At 39.7% G+C, this 19,339-nt stretch overlaps 1 protein-coding gene across 5 annotated transcripts in view; it reads right to left on the bottom strand.

Moving 5' to 3' along the window:
- The window catches only part of ADGRA3 (adhesion G protein-coupled receptor A3), a 126,312-nt gene that overhangs the window by 90,155 nt on the left and 16,818 nt on the right, over window positions 1-19,339 (bottom strand). For all 5 annotated transcript variants that reach the window (XM_038398208.2, XM_038398209.2, XM_043514065.1 and 2 more), the window contains exon 2: window positions 10,453-10,524. In XM_038398208.2, coding sequence (XP_038254136.1) covers window positions 10,453-10,524 — 72 coding nt within the window. The remainder of the gene's footprint in view (window positions 1-10,452; window positions 10,525-19,339) is intronic.

Here is a 19,339-nt window from a genome sequence, read left to right as displayed (position 1 = left end):
TAAATATTTCATTTAACTATTTTAGTTAAAAAAATTTTAACAAAAACAAATGATTTAAAAAAATGTGAATGTTTCACTAAATTAAAAAATTCAAATGCTTGTTTTGTTAAAATATAATATATTTGCTGTTGAAGGAAAAAAATCCAGAATACATAACACTGTTGTTTTAGTTAAATAAAACAATTTAAATATCTCTCTGGTGATGTTCTCCTCCTAATACAGCATGGCAAGAAAATCTCCCATATATTAAATGATTAACCTGTTGAATTGGAGATAGTTCACCTCCCCATGACTTCATAAATATCAGCTTCAATTAACTTTGGTAAATGAAATAACCAAACAATCATTCATTTTCTGATATAGCTGTAAAACTAATCTGAAAAGTTTTCAAAATAAATCACTTTAAAAATGAATGTGTACCTTCTAAAAATGAAACCTACATCTATCTCTGAGTTGTGAAGAATACATATTAAGGTTATAACAACCAACAAGAATGCACTTTTATGTAGAAATCCATGATTAAATCCAGTCTTCCTGACTAGTGATTTAAATCACAATTTAAATCAAATCCACCCTGGTCTTCATTTATCCTTGAATGGAGAAGAGGATGTGTGCCTTTAAGCCCCATGGGCTACAGCGGAATGGGCAAAGTTTTTGGCCCAAGGGCCACATGGGGGTGCAAAACTGTATGAAAGGCTGGATAGGGAAGGTTGTGCCCCCCAAACAGCCTGGCCCCTGTCAAGGTTCTTCCCGCACTCTGAACTCTAGGGTACAGATGTGGGACCTGCATGAAAACCCCCTAAGCTTATTTTTACCAGCTTAGGTTAAAACTTCCCTAAGGTACAAACTATTTTACCTTTTGCCCTTGGACTTTATTGCTGCCCCCACCAAGCGTCTAACAAATATATATAACAGGGAAAGAACCCGCTTGGAAACATCTTGCCCCCCAAAATCCTCCCAAACCCTACACCCACTTTCCTGGGGAAGGCTTGATAAAAATCCTCACCAATTTGCATAGGTGAACACAGACCAAAACCCTTAGATCTTAACAATGAAAAAGCAATCAGGTTCTTAAAAGAAGAATTTTAATAGAAGAAAAAAGAATCACCTCTGTAAAATCAGGATGGTAAATACCTTACAGGGTAATCAGATTCAAATCTTAGAGAATCCCTTTAGGCAAAACTTTAAGTTACAAAAAGACACAAAAACAGGAATATACATTCCATTCAGCACAGCTTATTTTATCAGCAATTTAAACAAAACAGAAAAGGAGTACTTGTGGCACCTTAGAGACTAACAAATTTATTAGAGCATAAGCTTTCGTGAGCTACAGCTCACTTCATCGGATGCATTACGAAAGCTTATGCTCTAATAAATGTGTTAGTCTCTAAGGTGCCACAAGTACTCCTTTTCTTTTTGCGAATACAGACTAACACGGCTGCTACTCTGAAACCTGTCATTAAACAAAACAGAATCTAATGCATATCCAGTTAGATTACTTACTAAGTTCTAAGACTCCATTCCTTTTCTGTTCCCAGCAAAAGCATCACACAGACAAAGAGAGTCTTTGTTTCTCCCCCACTCCAGCTTTGAAAGTATCTTGTCTCCTCATTGGTCATTTTGGTCAGGTGCCAGCGAGGTTATCCTAGCTTCTTAACCCTTTACAGGTGAAAGGGTTTTTCCTCTGGCCAGGAGGGATTTTAAAGGTGTTTACCCTTCCCTTTAAATTTATGACACCCCTGTCCCCCTCAGAATCCCCAACCTGCTCCTTGTTCCCTGATCGCCACCTCCCAGCACCTCCCACCCCTAACCGCTCCCCCTGGGACCCGACCCCCATCTAACTCCCCCCACTCTCTGTCCGCTGACTACCCCGACCCCTTTCCACACTCCTACTCACTGACAGGCCCCCTGGGTCTCCCACACCTATCCAATGAATCATATAATCTGCTGGGGTTTTTTTGTAATAAAGATGAGGCACTATCACAGACTGAGATATCAAGAGATAATTCTGGAACAAATTGATAAATTAATATAAAAATGCAATACAACTTGGCTGATTTCCCTCCCCCCAAGTTTTGTAAGAGTAATTCACCCCCAAACTGGGAACTTGTATTCCACATTTCAACCAAGATAAAATTGTTATAGCGAAATTACAAGCCTCCAAAATGTAGTTTGCGTAGTTTATAGTAGAACTGCTGACCCATCCTTTATTATCGTGGTACTAGTGAGCACAGCAATATAGCGAAATAGCACATACCCTTTCTTACCCAGAAGGTGAAAAAGAGCTAATGACTTAGAAGGAGACAATATAAAAGATAATGGTGAAATGCTACCATTACAGTTTTCCAGATCTATGGCTAAAGGAGGACGGGGTCTCTAATCTGAAATGTGGAAGAAAAACTCACAAGCAAATTGAAGATCAAATCATGAAAATACAGTACTTTACAAAAATGCATCCAATTATTTTATGTCAGTATTACTTTTACTCTGATAAAGTGTGTGTGTAGCTGATAGAAGGGAAAACATCCACAGCAGATTCTCCTCAAACATATTATTTCTATCAGAATGCATGAACATACAGTGCTGCACAATATATGAATATGAGCCAGATAAATAATTGCCTTCCCTAAACTTTAATAGTGGAATACACTACAATCACAGAATGAGGTATGGTCACAGCTAGAATGTCTCACAGAAACAAAAATATTCTGTTTCACATAAATATTTTACTGCCAAAAAAAAAAAAACTTTGTTAATGCAGAGTTAAGGTTGCATAATAACGTTTTACACCATTCCAGAACATGGAAGATGACTAAACTTAAACCTCTAAAAACAAGAAATTCAGAGTTAAGGTGTAACTTCCCACACAAACATACTCTGCCCTGTTTCATCCCTGCTCTCTTTCAGGGAGACTGTAGTACTTCACCCTTTTCTCAGTGTCCGTCAACCATGAGCAAGTACTCCCCAGATCAGCAATGAACAGAAAAACAGAGAGAAAATGTCAGGTTTAGTTAGGCAGGGGTAAGGTATTGTTATAGTGCCAGCTCCTATCACCATCCCCAGAGAGACAGAGAGCAGCTTTAAATACAAAAGTTGCAAGTTACAAATTTAAACTTGCTAAACAAAATTGTTTTCATTTCATTTATATGGCTGTACTTCTGCACTGAGTTCATATCATAGATTGCAGTTACAAATCTAACAGGTTTCTGGTGCGATGATTCAAAAAATAAGCATTTTTAGACAGAAATATTTCCAGAGGTTACTCTGGATTCATATAGCTGTTAATGAAAAGGGTATAATATATTAATGAGCTTTATTGTAAAGGAAAGATTAAGTCTTGATAAACTAATACATGAATAAATGATTATCTAACAAACACATTTCATCTTTTGGAAATGTTGCTAACAAAACAAAAAATCAATCACCAAAAAAACTCCTACCAACACAAAAACACTCCACTACAATTACCAGTCTCGGGAAGAGAATAAGAGAAAGAACAAGCCACATATGATAGATGTTAATTATGACACTTAATCAATGAGTCGAAGGTACTCAGATACTATGGTGATGAGTATGGTATAAAACCTACATACAGAAGAAGTGTGATCTTTTTTCCCCTTTCTACAAATTGACAAGTTGCCATAACATAGCAATTTTGTTTCTGTACTCACCACTTTATCATTATTATAATGTATGTTAGGGTAACACTCAAAGGCTGCAATCAGGACCCAGAGCTGTACTACCAAGTATTGTACAAATTCCATGGGGAAGACCAACTTCCTGCAGGCTCTTGAAGGCAGAGACTAAGAAAATATTTAACAAGTGAGCGTAACAAATAATAGGAGGGACGTGAGAAGGAGTATGAGCTACAGTAATATGACTACAAATTTACATAATCTACTAAATTCATACCTGGTTATTTAAAATCTTTTAAAAATATTTAATAACTTACTGCCTATTTCTAGTTTAACTCTTTTCCTGCTTCTGTATTTTTTTTAACCACTGCCTATTTCTATTTTGTACACACATGTATTTTTTTAATTCATTTTAATACAACATTCTTCATTTAAGCTAACAGGCATCAGCACTAGTGTTCTAGCAGACAAAATATTTGGGGTGAAATCCCAGCCCCATTGAAATCAATGGGAGTTCTGCCACTGATTTCAGTGGAACCAAGCTTTCACCTTGCTTCGGGATCTTTTAGCCAAGTACTTGTTCTGTTTCATTACAGTTGGCTGTTACAGATGCTTTGTTCTTTGAAGTAAACCTTCACTTTTCCAGATATTCTTTTGTTCTCTGCTCTTCTCCCCAAAGACAACACTATGAACCTCTATTTGGATTTTCTTGTCTACAGCGAAGTTATATGCATCAGCTGCCAATACATTTTCAACTACATTCTTTTTTTTTTTTTTGGTATTGATAAGCTACCACTTACTGCCTGGTTAATAGAACGGCTTCTCTGGTACATTTCTAAAATTTAATCTAGGGAAATTTTGCAAAAGCATCCATAGTCCTGTGGTATTACAAACATAGGGAGTCCTAATGTAGATAAGTCATCAGCTGCCAATGTTTTAAACACTGTTAATCAAACAGTGAGCAGAGTTATAGGGTATGATGCTTACAATACTGTCAGCAGCCATTGGCCTGTCTACATCAGAGCTCCTAATATTGCTATTGCCATTGGAGCTGAACCAGAGTTAGCATGGCTGGAATTTTTTTTTCTTTTGAAAGACTTCTCTAGCTTACACAAGGCTCTAGGCAACTCCATAGACTATTTTTGATAAACTACACTTCCCACAATTCTTGGTTTCTGGGCATGCTTACTCATATCTCATCACCTAGCAAGCTATAAAGAATGTTAAACTCATGTGCTTGCTGTGAGTGATACCACAAGTTTAATCTTCCATCTGCTCACTCACTAATATTTTCATTGTCTGTATTTTTAAAGTTTGGAGGATGAATTGGATATTTTAAAGTTGACTTGAAACTAAAATAACTTTGATGCTAGGATAAGGAGGTGGGGCCGACTACTTTCCTAATCAGTCAGCACAGCTTAGAGATCCATACACTTCCAACATTTCTTCTGTTGCTCTTCATCAAAAAATATTCAGCCAACCCTGAACATCCACCAACTACACTTTCTGTGTTGAATTCATCAACATCAGCATCATCCATAAAAGAAAAAGGAAACACCATCCTGAAACAGGAGCTGAAGTGCTTCCTCTTAACTTGTAGGTGACACAGCAACATCTAGATCAGTGGTGGGCAACCTGTGGCCCGTCAGGGTAATCCACTGGCGGGCCACCAGACAGTTTGTTTACATTGTTTACATTACATCCACAGAAACGGCAGGCCACAGTTCCCAGTGGCCGCAGTTCACCATTCCCAGCCAATGGGAGCTGAGGGAACTGGTGGCCAGCACGTCCACGTGGCCCTTGCTGCTTCCCACAACTCCTGTTGGCCGGGAATGGCAAACCGTGGCCACCGGGAGCTGCGGGCAGCCGTGCCTGCGGATGGTCAATCTAAACAAACTGTCTCGTGGCCTGCCTGTGGATTACCCTGACAGGCTGCAGGTTGCCCACCACTGATCTAGAAGGAAGAAAGGCAATGGGAATCGGAGAAGAGGGGACCCAAAGGAGAGCGGGAGGAGGAAGAAAAAGAGGCACAACCACTTCGGGTGCTACATCCTGATTTTCTTTCCATGAAGTTGACATATATGGAATTTGTAAAGCAATGAACCCTCACAAATTACATGCTGCTACTAAACCTATAGGGGAGAGTGAAATTTCAGGCTGAAGAGAAGTGTACCCTCCCCTTCAAAAAGAACTTGATTTCTCCTCCCCTTTTACGTTCTGAAGTGCCACACCTGTACCCAAAAAAGTACATACACACATTATTCTTAGCCTGCCCTTAGCCACACTTGCCTTTTTGCCCTTTCAGATGAGGATTGCCAGCAAGAGGAACGGTAAGGCAATCTAAGGTTACGTCTACATTTCTATCTTATTTCAAAATTATTCTATTCGAATTTTCGGAAGTGATTTATACATTCTGTCTTGTGTCCCCACTAAAGCGTGTGAATTCAGTGGAATGCATCCACAGTACCGAGGCTAGCATCGAATTTCAGAGCGGTGCACTGTGGGTAGCTATCCCATAGTTCCCACAGTCCCCGCTGCCCATTGGAATTCTAGGTTAAGTTCCCAGTGTATGATGGGGCAAGAACATTCTTGCGGGTGTTTCTAGGTGTGTGTCATCAGCCGCTCCTCCCTTTGTGAAAGCTACGGCAGACAATCGTTTCGGACCTTTTTGGTGTGCAGATGCCATACTGATTTCAGCAGACTGTGCACCGCTGCTCTCCTGCTACTATGAATCCACCTCGCATTTCCTCTCGTCTTCCTATGTAATCCCTAGTATCTACTCCTTCTCTTCCTCATCGAACGCTTCCGCTGCCAACTCTGCTCGGCCATCGTGAACCAAGCAGCACAACTTCCACCGCCAATTCTGCTCTCCTGCTCTTGCCGCGCTACCGAGCTTCTCCGTGTTGTCCATCCTAGGCTCCTGCCTCCGTGAAAGCTACAGAAGACAACCACTTCCCGCCTTTTTTCGGCTATCGTGAACCGAACAGTACCTCTTCCGCTGCCACTCTACTCTCCTACGTTTCATGCCCCTTTTCCAGGATTACCCGTTCAGGCGCCATAGCCATGGAGCCCTCTCAGATCTCCACTGCAGTTTTGACCGTTGTAAATACCTTGCGCATTATCCAGCAGTATGTGCAGTACTTGCAAAACCGGACGAGGAAGCGACGACAGCGCGATTACTATACGGATGAGGACACATGGACACTGACGTTTCTAGAAGTACAGCATGTGACAATTGGGAGATCATGGTGGTGTTGGGCCAGGTTCATGCTGTGGAATGCCAATTCTGAGCCCGGGAAACAAGCACAGACTTGGGACCGCATAATGTTGCGGATATGGGATGATTCCCAGTGGCTGCGAAACTTTCGTATGCATAGAGCCACTTTCATGGAACTTTGTGACTTGCTTTCCCCTGCCCTGAAGTGCAAAGACACCAAAATGAGAACAGCCCTCACAGTTGAGAAGTGAGTGGCCATAGCCCTGTGGAAGCTTGCAACGCTCGATACCTACCGGTCAGTCGGGAATCAGTTTGGAGTGAGCAAATCTACTGTGCGGGCGGCTGTGCTGCAAGCACCCAACACTACCATTGACCAGCTGCTATCAAGGGTAGTGATTTTGGGAAATGTGCAGACCATTGTGGATGGCTTTAATGCGCTGGAGTTTCCTAACTGTGGCAGGGCGATAGACGAACGCATATCCCTATCTTGGCCCCGGAACACTGGGGCGGCCAGTACATAAACCGCAAGGGATACTTTTCCATGGTGCTGCAAGCACTGGTGGACCACAAGGGACATTTCACCAACATCAACATGGGATAGCCAGGAAAGGTGCATGACACTCGCATCTTCAGGAACTCTGGTCTGTTTGAACAACTGCAGGAAGGGACTTACTTCCCAGACCAGAAAATTACTGTTGGGGATGTTGAAATGCCTATAGTTATCCTCAGGGACCCCGCCTACCCCTTAATGCCATGGCTCATGAAGCCGTAAACAGGCACCCTGGACAGTAGTAAGGAGCAGTTCAACTATAGGCTGAGCAAGTGCACAATGGTGATAGAATGTGCTTTTGGAAGTTTGAAAGCATGTGGCGCAGTTTACTGACTCGGTTAGATCTCAGCACAAGCAATAGTCCAATTGTAATTGCTGCTTGTTGTGTGCTCCACAGTATCTGAGAGAGTAAGGGGGAGACGTTTATGGCAGGGTGGGAGACTGAGGAAACTCGCCTGGTGGCCAGTTTCGCACAGCCAAACAACATGGCAATTAGAAGAGCACAGCAGGGTGTGCTGCACATCAGAGAAGCTTTGAAAGCCAGCTTCATGACTGGCCAGGGTGTGGTGTGACAGTTGTGTTTGTTTCTCTTAACGTTACCCATCCCCTATACATATGAAAGGAAATAAAGTCACAATAGTTTAAAAACCATTCTTTGTTTGTTGCACAAAACATTGAGAGAAATCAGAGGCTAGACGGGGAGGGGGAAGTATTGGGTTGGAGGAGGAGGTTATTGGGGTGGAGGAGGAAGGAAGGACAAGTCCAGAAACCAAATCAAAATTTCGGATATGCCAGCTTTCTGCTGCTTGTGCAATCCCCTGGGGTTGACTGTGTGGGTCCCCGTAGCCTCCCCAGCCCTTCATGTTCTTGGGCATCTGGGTGAGGAGGCTATGGAACTTGGGGAGGAGGGAAGGCGGCAATACAGCGTCTTCAGTGGCAGTCTGTGGTCTTGCTGCCTTTCCCTCATTAGATCCACCATAGAGCAGAGCATGTCAGTTTGCTCCCCCATGAGCTTGACCATAGCATCCTGCCTCTCTTATTGCGCACACATCTCTCCTCTCTTCATATTCATGTAACGCTTTATGCAACTTTGCAATTGTTTGCCTCCACACATTCAGCTGGGCCCTATCAGTGCAGGAGGACTGCATGAGCTTGACAAACACGTCATCCTGAGTTCATTTTTTCCGCCTTCTAATCTGGACCAGCCTCTGGGACGGAGTAGATAAGGGCCGCGTTGAAACATTTGCACCTGCGAGAGAAGAAAAAGGAAGGGTAGTATATTAAAAGATACATGTTAGAGAACAAAGGGGACACTGTTTCTCAGTGAAACAGGCAATTCATAGTACACAGCCCATGTTCTTTCTGTACAAGGTCACATTTTGCCTCTTATACTGAAGTGCCTGCCACTTTGGTGTGAGTAAGCAATCACATGCAGCTGGGCAACAGAATTCAGCTTGCAGGCAGCCATGGTAAGCCCTAGGGGCATGCGAGGTTCTGCTTCTTCCGCATTCATTTCAATGCTTTCAAACTGCTGGGCCTCCTTTCCCATAGCAAGCAATGACTAGTGGATTTGCCATATAAAAGGAGCCCTGTGGGCTCTCTGGGATTATCGATTCACACAACACCCTCCCCCCACCCCATGTGGCTCCGATGAGGCTCTGAGCAGGGATGAGCCCTTTAAACCAAACGCGAACAGCCCAGCGCGGCTGGGTTCCCCACCCCCCCACCGCGTGGCTCCCATCAAGCTCTCACTCACCAGAAGTGCCTTCTCCAGGGTCATGGTCCAGGAGCATGCCTTGGGAGTGGGGGGAAGCTATTGGCTCCAGCGTTAAGAATAGTTCCTGGCTGGGAGGGAAGTGGATTCCCCACTTGCCATCTGTGCACTGTCCTCATCCTCTTCTTCGTCCTCCAAAAACTCATCCTCCTAGCCCTGTGCTACTCCCCCCTGGCAGATGTCCACGGACCGTGGTGAGGTAAGTGGTGGCATCACCCCCCATAATTGCATGCAGCTTATGGTAGAAGCGGCATGTATGAGGCTGTGACAAAGAGTGCCCATTCACCTCCCTGGATTTTTGGTATGCTTGCCTGAGCGCCTTGATTTTTGTAGGACACTGCTCTGTGTCCCTGGAGTAGCCTCTTTCTGTCATGGCCCTGGAGACTTTAGCGTACGTATTTGCATCGTTTTTTTTTAATGTAGTTCTGTCGTAACAGATTCATCTCCCCAACATGCGATGAGATCCAGTACCTCCCATTCGGACCATGCTGAAGCTCATCTGCGAATCAGGGACTGAGTGGTCGCCTGTGATGGTGGACTGTGCTGATGGTGACCAAACAGGAAATGAAATTCAAAAATTCCCGGGGCTTTTACTGCCTACCTGGCTAGTGCATTGGAGTTGACAGTGTTGTCCAGAGCGGTCACAAGGGAGCATTCTGGGATAGCTCCCGGAGGCCAATAACGTTGAATTGCGTCCACAGTACTTGTAACCTGGAACTGCGAACTCGATCTTAGCGCTACTCCACTTGCCGAGGTGGAGTACAGAAATCGGATTAAAGAGCCCTTTAAATCGAAAAAACTGGTGTGGTCGTGTGGACAGAATCAGTTTTATTTCGAAGTAACTTGGCTACTTCCGCGTACTGTAGACAAGGCTTAAATAATTTACCAGAGAGTTTGCCCCAGAACCACCTCAGAATGAAATTATAGCTAGTAGTTAGTCTCTATAAAGTGCATGCTGTGGTACTGTAGAGATCATTTTTTTGCACTTTCTTATTGTTCCCGCTCCCCCAACTAAATCTCAGAAAATGGCTTTTGCAAAACTCCCTCTGTAGTAACTGTTACTGTAGTTTAACCTTCATAGAGAAAAAGACTATTAAGTACATTGATTGCTCAGTTATCAAATAATTCTTATGCTGACGCAGACATGGCTACATACTTCCCACTACAGAAGATCCTATTTAAAGGAAATATATTGTTTTGTACATTTATTTGATACTTAAAATATGCAAACAAAAGATTTAGTTGTGAATTATTATTTTCTTAAATAAGTACTTACAATCTTTCAAGAAAACTTAATCCAGAAAAGGAACCATTCTTCAACTCTGATATTTTATTGTTGCTCAGAATCCTGCATAGAGAATCAAAAACAAAAGATGTCAGAAGAACAAACCTAACAACATTTGCTGAATTTTATTCTTTGTTCTAAGTACTATGAAAATAATTATTTCTTTTAAAAAGAAAATTGTCTTTTCATCAAGATACAGAAAGAAAAATTTATTGTATAATACCTTTACAATAAGTATGAAATATATTATAATAGTACTCATAAGCCCCAAGAAACAGGGGGGTCTCCAGTGCGAGGAACTCTGATGTGAAGCACTTACAAGTTGAGAAGAGTGAAATATGAAGTATTGGAAGAGCACACTATCAAAGATCGTAAACGTGGACATCTTAAACCCTTCTGATAGCAGGCTGTATGATTAAGAATTTATAAAGTATGCCTTTCTTTGAACGGCTATGAAATAGGGGAGCATTTGCTCAACAAATATATGATTAATAATAAGATATTTCAGTGTCTGTGGTCTCTGATGAGACTAAAGTGTTTCTTGTGGATGGATAAGGTTTTTACAGAGCTTAGTTTGTCTGGGTATCACTATAGGACAGAGATACGGTCATCTGAGTATTGCTAAGATAGAAAATTCCAATCTTAACGCACACCCACAAACTGGTGTCAGAACTATATACTAAACTTTATTTATTTCCATTTTTAAAAGAGAAATGTAATACATGTTCCTTGGGCTAATATCTCGCAACCTTAATTGTTAGCTAACTACATTTTTTATGTGGCTATATAAATGCAGTCAGGGCTTAGATATCATGTTAATAAGTGTTTACACATAACCCATACACATCTAACAAAAATAAGGGGGGGGGGGGAGAACTGGTCCCACCATTGCCGTCTATTACTCATACACCAAAACATAGATTTGCTAGATGGTTACATTTCTACTCCATGTCCCCTCCCCCCCCCCATGTTATAGGACAATAAGATTTTAGACAATGAACTCTTGTGCTTACTTTTCAGAAGGAAATTTAGAATAATATTTTTACATTTGTTCAATATCTGAAGTTTGACAAGTGTTTCATTACGCTATGGGGAAAACACATTTTATATATTCCATGTAAAGAATTCCCCTGAATTCAAGAATCTCTTTCCTCAAAAGGAATAATAAACAAGCTCTCTGTCTGAATTATTTTCCGCAGGAGTTTTAGTGTTTAAAGCCAGGAATAGGCAACCTATGGCAAGCGTGCCAAAGGCAGCACGCGAGCTGATTTTCAGTGACAATCACACTGCCTGGGTCCTGGCCACCGGTCCAAAGGGCTCTGCATTTTAATTTAATTTTAAATGAAGCTTCTTAAACATTTTAAAAACCTTATTTACTTTACATACAACAATAGTTTAGTTATATATTACAGACTTATAGAAAGAGACCTTCTAAAAACATTAACATGTATTACTAGCACACAAAACCTTAAATTAGAGTGAATAAATGAAGACTTGGCACACCACTTCTGAAAGGTTGCCAACCCCTGGAAAGCTATGCTGTGGTATCTTTTTTAGTCCATAAATTTTACCTATTCTGTTCCACATTTATGTTTTTGAACATCTAAAACTATAGAAAAAATGGTCTCCTCCAGAACCTAAAGGTCCTAATATAAGCAAATCTCTGAAAAAGTGTTAAATGAACATGTGATGTTTTAGGATGAGATGATGTCTAGAGAAATATGTATTACTGTTTCAAACGGATATGCTACTGTTTTTTGTTTGGTTGGTTTGGAGGTTTGCGGGTTTTTTTGGATGGGAGAAAGAGGAGGGAAGGTTTGGATCCTGATGAAATAGCAGCTTAACTCAAACTTCTAAAACAGAGCTAAATGTTAAATATCTGAACATGACATTAAGAAAAATACCCGATTTTAAAATCTAGTGTACTGTAAAGCACGTATGTTGCATTTTTCATGTTTCACCAGAAGTCACTATATTGTACTATACAGTAACTCCTCACTTAACATTGTAGTTATGTTCCAGAAAAATGTAACTTTAAGCGAAACGATGTTAAGAGAATCCAATTTCCCCGTAAGAATTAATGTAAATGGGGGGGTTAGGTTCCAGAGAATTTTATTTTTTTTTGCCAGACAAAAGACTATATTACACACACACACACACACACACACACACACACACACACACACACAGTATAAGTTTTAAACAAACAAATTAATACTGTACACAGGAATGATGATTGTGAAGCTTGGTTGAGGTGGTGAAGTCAGAAGGTGGGATATTTCCCAGGGAATGCCTTAGCGCTAAATGATGAACTAACAATTGGCTGAGCCCTCAAGGGGTTAACTCGTTGTTAATGTAGCCTCACACTCTACAAGGCAGCAGGAATGCGGGGGGCAGACAGCATGGCAGACAGACACATACACACCGTGTGTGTGGGGGGGCGCACTTCCCCTTTAAGTAGCTGACCCACTCTTAAGTACACTGCCTTGTTAAGTTATCAGCAAGCTATTAAGTTATCAGACCATGCTCCCTCCATCCTGAGCCCTGTCATGCGTCTCCCTGCTCTATGGAGATGGGGTAAGCGGGGTGCAGGAGCCAGGGGGAGGGGAATACCCTGCCATTAGCCCCACTCTTCTCCTCGTCCCGCCCCCCCAGCAAGCAGGAGGCTCAGGGAGCAGCTCCAAGGCAAAGGGCAGGAGCAGCACATGGCAGTAAGGGAAGGGACAGTGAACTGCAGGCAATCGATAGCCTGGTGGGCGGCTGCTGCACAGGGAACTTAGGGGAGCGTGGAGCTGATGGGGGGCTGCCGGTCCACTCTGGTTCCAAGCTAGCTGCAACGGGCTGCTCTTCCTGCCAGCAGTGGACAAAGCAGACGGCTGCCAAACCGCATTATAAGGGAGCACTGCACAACTTTAAACGAGCATGTTCCTAATTGATAAGCAATGTAACCACGAAACAACGTTAACCGGGACAACTTTAAGTGAGGAGTTACCGTACTCCAGCGGGGGAAGAATAGCTCAGTGGTTTGAGCATTGGCCTGCTAAACCCAGGGTTGTAAATTCAATCTTTGAGGGGGCCATTTAGGGATCTGGGGCAAAAATTGGGGACTGGTCCTGCTTTGAGCAGGGGGTTGGACTAGATGACCTCCTCAGGTCCCTTCAAACCCTGATATTCTATTCTATTCTATGATTACAGCCAGTAGGGAAAGCCATTGAAACCAATATATTGGGAAGGAGGGTTAAGGAAGTGCCTTTTAAAGTACATTACTGCACGCACCTGCAAAGATTTTACTTTATGAAGGTATTTTAGACCGAGAATAAAAAGGGCACTTTTCTATATCTGTATTAACAATTTTATTTTATATTAAATAAATACAGATTTGATATGCTATATAATGTTTTCAGTATAGATTTAGAAATATCTTAACAAGTAATTACAGCATGCCTATATGGGTATAAACACATCTTGCTTGTCAGTGTGAAAGGCCAATCGTAGTATTAGTTATAGAACTACAAGTGTTAGGAAGTCATTTTAACTTAATTTGTAGTTCTGCAACAAAAATTCTTGTTTTTTCAAATAAATGGTTTTCAAAATTCTTGCAGTTCTTAAGTAGAGTATTTGTAATTTATCAGACTCATGATTATGCTTGATCTGTATATTTTCTTTTCCTAGTTTAATTTTAAACATGTTTATCTTTAACCTACAATATTTACTTTCAAAAGTTAAGTTATTTCCACAAAATTTGACATAAAGCAAGCTTAAATTATGTTAGTAAGTATTTCTGCCAGGCCAAACTGGAAGTCTCAACAATACAGAGATTGAGAAATCCACTCAACCACAGCAAGTGGATGAGTGCCATCTCATCCTTCAAAAGAATCTAAGCTTTAGTTAAATAATTTCTACCTCTTGTGGTTGCAAAGCTAACTTTCCAAAGGTGAACAGAATGTAAAGTCATGCAGGTCTATCTTCCAAAGTCTGCAGAGCTTCAACAGTACTTCTCAGAACTATCCCAACTGAAGCAGAGTGAAAACTGACCAGTCTTGTCCAATTTCACTCCTACTCTTTAGAACACTGGGCTTGTAGCAAAACTGGAAAAAAAAAAATCAGATCAGTTTCACTTTGATGCTGGTTGGGACAGATCTGACTGACACTGGAGGCAAGATCTGGACCTATTCACTGGGAAGAGCATCCAAATATGCAGGCTAGAAAAGGAGTAAAGTAGCATAAAACTTCTACTGCAGCAGCTAGAAAGCTGAAACAGAGAGTGACTGAAGCGCCCCCAACCACATTGCAGCAACCAAGATGACTGAAAGGTAGAATAGCAGAAAAAACCCATCCCTTGCAATTTGGCAGAGTGAAGCAGAGTGAAGAAATGTGATCAGTCCAATAGCTGGGAAAAAAGATTTGAGGTGCAGAAGCAAAGAGACCTACACCAAACACCAACTGGCTTTTGCATATCAAACAGCAAATGTGTATATGATTCCAGGGACATGGAAGGGTAAGAAAACTACCATTTGAGCATGTTTTTTATCCAGATCTTCGAGATTAAGCTAAATTTTGGTGCTGCCAGAAGCAAGACTAAAGCTCACTTAGGGATTTTAACTGTACAATGGCACAGAAAGATCCAAGCCTACCTAAACTACAAAAAATAAACAAGAGAATTTGTTTTACGGGAGAACAAAATCTTCTGGCCTCATTTTTCTGTTAGTTTTCTGTGACTGGGCAAGTTGGAAATACTAGTACGGATATTTGACCAACATGCTATTATGAACACAGGACACTCAAGCAAAGTGAGCAAGTTATTGCAGAGCAGATTAACGTCTTGACATTTAGTTTTCAAAGTTCCTAGCTGGGAAACCAGCTGGAATGAAGCTGAGCAGGAAAACTTTATATTGGAATTGGCTACCACCTATGACTGTTAGATGAGAAAAAAGCAAGGAATGTTCTGATGCTCTGTATCAACGTTGCCAAATTATGGGGAAAAAATTAACATGCATGAGTGTGGTTTTATCAAAGTGGAGCATAGAACGCAACTCATGTTTTGAGCTCCCATGTATAAATCCTGTTATCTGAAAACACAATATAAAAAAAATTCCCCTTAAGAAATAATTGCCCCTTACCTATATGTCAGACTAAAATAATCACACATGCAGAGGTTTTTTTTTCCTGAAAACCTGTATGCTAAAGCAAGGCTCTGAAACTGGTATTTTCAGAAAGTCAATAGACATATGAAGAACAAAGCCAAAGGTAGGTGCTCTATTCTTATTGAAAGTCGATACATAATACACTGACTTTCACGGACTGTAGGGCACCTACTTAAAAAACTTTCCCCTTGACCTCATATTCATCTTATATATTTGAAATAGATAGTAAGCTCCTTAAGACAGAGAACTTGTCTTTGTTTTCTGTAAGAACTGTCACATTGTTATAGCATGCTATAACAAAGTTATTAAAAAAAAAAAGTCAGTCCATCTAACAAGTACTTACAACTTCAGGAAACTACTGAATTTGGGCCTTAAATTTAGTAAGTCCTCAAAATGCCATGCATGAAGTGTATTACATTTACAAGAGGTTCCAATGTACATACTGAAAGCCTTTCATTGCATTTACAAAAGTGGTGGCCCAGGGTTTCATCTTGCCTATACAAATAAATTCAGAGCAAGTATTCTCTGGTACTCTAATTCTGTCTTGACTAGAATGTGCACAAAGATGGGTTTGGGGGTGGAAAATTCATCAACTTTAATCAGATGAGTTAATAGCCAACACAGCTGGAAGACAGACAAGCACTAACAAAAAAAAAAAAAAAAAGCCAACCAAACACAGGTTTTTAATCAAAAGTAAACAAACAGAAAAATATTCAAGTCAAGACTAGCAAAAACAAAAAAAATTATGATTTGTCTCAGTGGTGAAAAAAACATTTGTACATAACTTGTAACTTTCAGATTATCATCTGAAACCTTAGTGAATGAATTTGTCTCTCTTCTAGAAAGACGAGCCACTCAACATAGAGCAGAAGACACCATGAAACTACTTACTAGAGTTTGAATTAAACTAAATAAATATTACAAATCCTTTTGTTTGCTGACATTACCTATGAAACAAGAGCCCAAATGTAGAAGCATCTGAACACCTGTTACAGGATAAACGTCTCTCTGGAGTGTGATGAATGAATTACAATCAATCTGATTTAGTATTTTTTCTGCAGGGTCTGTCAGTTGCTCAGCCATAAAGGTTTTAGTACAATCAGAAAGCTAAGGCATTTCATCAGACTTAAAAACGTAATCTTAAAAAATGCAGTTTACAACTTGATATTAATATACTCAGTCCATACATTATTTGAAGCATTTAGAGATGTTGCATAAGATGACAGAATACCATAAAGACTTCAGCTCAAAGTAAAAGGAAGTTATATTTGCTTTTAGAATTCAGAACCATAAATGCACAATGAAATGTGTCATTTGGACAACTATTTATGGTCAATAATTCTGCTAAATTATTAACTTAAAATATTAATGCTTTTAGAAGAAAAGCAATGTTTAAAATACGCTAACTCACCAAATACAAAATTAAAATATTTTTAGAAATATTATTGGTAAAGTGGGAATCAGCTCTCTTTACCCACCAAATCTCATTTTTCCTTCTTTAAAGCACAGTTCTATTCTAAAAAGTGACTCTAAAAATCAACATTTTGTATTGTATGTGGATGTCAAGGATTTCCATAACACATTTACTCAGTTTACAGAAAAGCATAAGCACCAGGCTTGCAAACTCAGTCACGCTTTGTTCTTTCCCTTTAATGTGCCTTGTCACTAATAATAAAGTATCTGCCCACATTTATAACTGGGTAACTCCACTGGGCCTACAATTACAACTTGGATAACAATAAATTTTCAACAGAATTGGCAAGAACAGAATCCAGCTCATTCTCCCATCCTTGTGCTGACTTGGTAGTACTAGCAAGAGTAGAACAGACTGTTTCCACAATGCAAGGTAAAAGTGGTACAACTATTATTTTTTTCATGACAAAGCAATAAAAATTAAAACTATTTTTCGCTTTAGGAAACTACAATAAAATGTCTGGCTCCAGGAAAAGAAAAAAAAGTTATTCATACGTACAACTAATCTTAGCTATACAAGTATGTTTTAAAGAATTAATATAATTAATAATATAATTAAATAATTAAGTAACAAAAATAGGAATTTAAAGTTAAAATTTAACTCTATTATAACTCATAGTACAAGTGATATACACAAGTATCTTAAAAGTCTACATAAAAATAAACACCTCAATACTTCTGCAAAAAGTTTCTGAACACATTCGTTTAAAAAAACATGCAAATAATTGAGGTTATTGGGCTCAATAATGAATGATCCACTAAAACAACTCAAGCGAGGAAGGTATACTCTGGGGGCTAGGAAGTCTGCTACCAGCAAAAAAAAAAAAAAAAATCAGAGTAAAATCACTATTTGATCTGTATAACCAAGAAATAATACATCAATAATACATACAAAAAAACTACCTTAAAAGAACATTATTCATGTTGCAAAGTAAAGTATTCAGAAGTTAAGAAATACCAGAATCAAGGTTTTCTGTGCAATCTTAAATTAGGTCCCCTTGTGTACATGCATTCTGATAATCTTTAATTACATGATCACATATCTTTTCCCACAGGCCACCTGATTTAGTCAGTGTACAGGATTGACACTTAACGAGCAACTATTCAATATTTTGTTTTCTCCTCGCTGTTCAGTATGTGTCCCCATGCCTTATTTACTACACACTATTCAAACCACTCTCTGAAGAATGAATTAATTTACTATATGATCTCAAAAGCCCACAAGGAAAGTACAGACGTACTACAAATGTGTGAAGTAAGAACAGTGGAGATACGCAAGCTAATTTATTTTTTTGTTTTTATTACTCCTTAAAACTAGAGCTTGGAGTTCAGGAGACTATTACATCAAACTATTTAATCAGACGACCAAAGTACAATATGAAAAAGCCTTTTCTGTGGTTAATATTATTAAATCGCCTCATAACAAACTAAGGGTCTGATCCTGTAAATCCTCACTCATCCAGGTAGAACCATTGACTTCAGTGGAACTAAATTAAATCCTGATTAAGGAATATTAAAGTGTGTAAAGGTTTGCAGGATCTTAATGTTTGCATACCTTAATCAGTAAAACATAGTGTTACGCTCATTTTAAGTTTAAAGTTACATATTTATTTCTTCAGTAGTTTGTGAAACAAAATTCCTGTGCCAAAAACAGACCACTGGTCTACCTAGTTCAGTATCTTGTCTTCGGCAATGACCCTATCCCCATGTTTTCAGAAAAATGCAAAAAAGCACCCTGCTTGCTGTTAAATACCATTTTATGGGTAGGGTAGAAAATGCTCCTCTATGATCCCAGTTGCCTAAAATCCTACTTATGCCTTGAAATAGTAGTATTGATATGCACTGTAACTTTTTAATCCACACCTAGTTTTGCTGCTTTCTTCATGTAAGTACCTAATACATTAAAAAAAACAACAACAATACAAAGAAAAGGAGTACTTGTGGCATCTTAGAGACTAACAAATTTATTTGAGCATAAGCTTTCGTGAGCTACAGCTCATTTCATCAGATGCAGTGATGTATTTTGTGAATACAGACTAACACGGCTGCTACTCTGAAACAACAATAAAGTTCTTTTTCATTGTTTGCAATACTCTTTAAAATGTTAAACTACTGGAAAAAGATTAACTCAGGTCATGTCTTCACTTGGGAAACAAGCAAAAAAAAAATTTTTTTTAAGCACCAAATAACTAACATGCATTAGCTATCCCACTGTAAAGTCCTATCAGAGACAAGCACTATAGTTTTTATGGACATTAGCT

This window comes from Dermochelys coriacea, chromosome 4 (genome assembly GCF_009764565.3).
Source record: "Dermochelys coriacea isolate rDerCor1 chromosome 4, rDerCor1.pri.v4, whole genome shotgun sequence".
NCBI classification, from domain to species: Eukaryota; Metazoa; Chordata; order Testudines; family Dermochelyidae; genus Dermochelys; species Dermochelys coriacea.
Note: the sequence above shows the minus strand (reverse complement) of the source record. Positions and strands in the feature narration are given on the sequence as shown.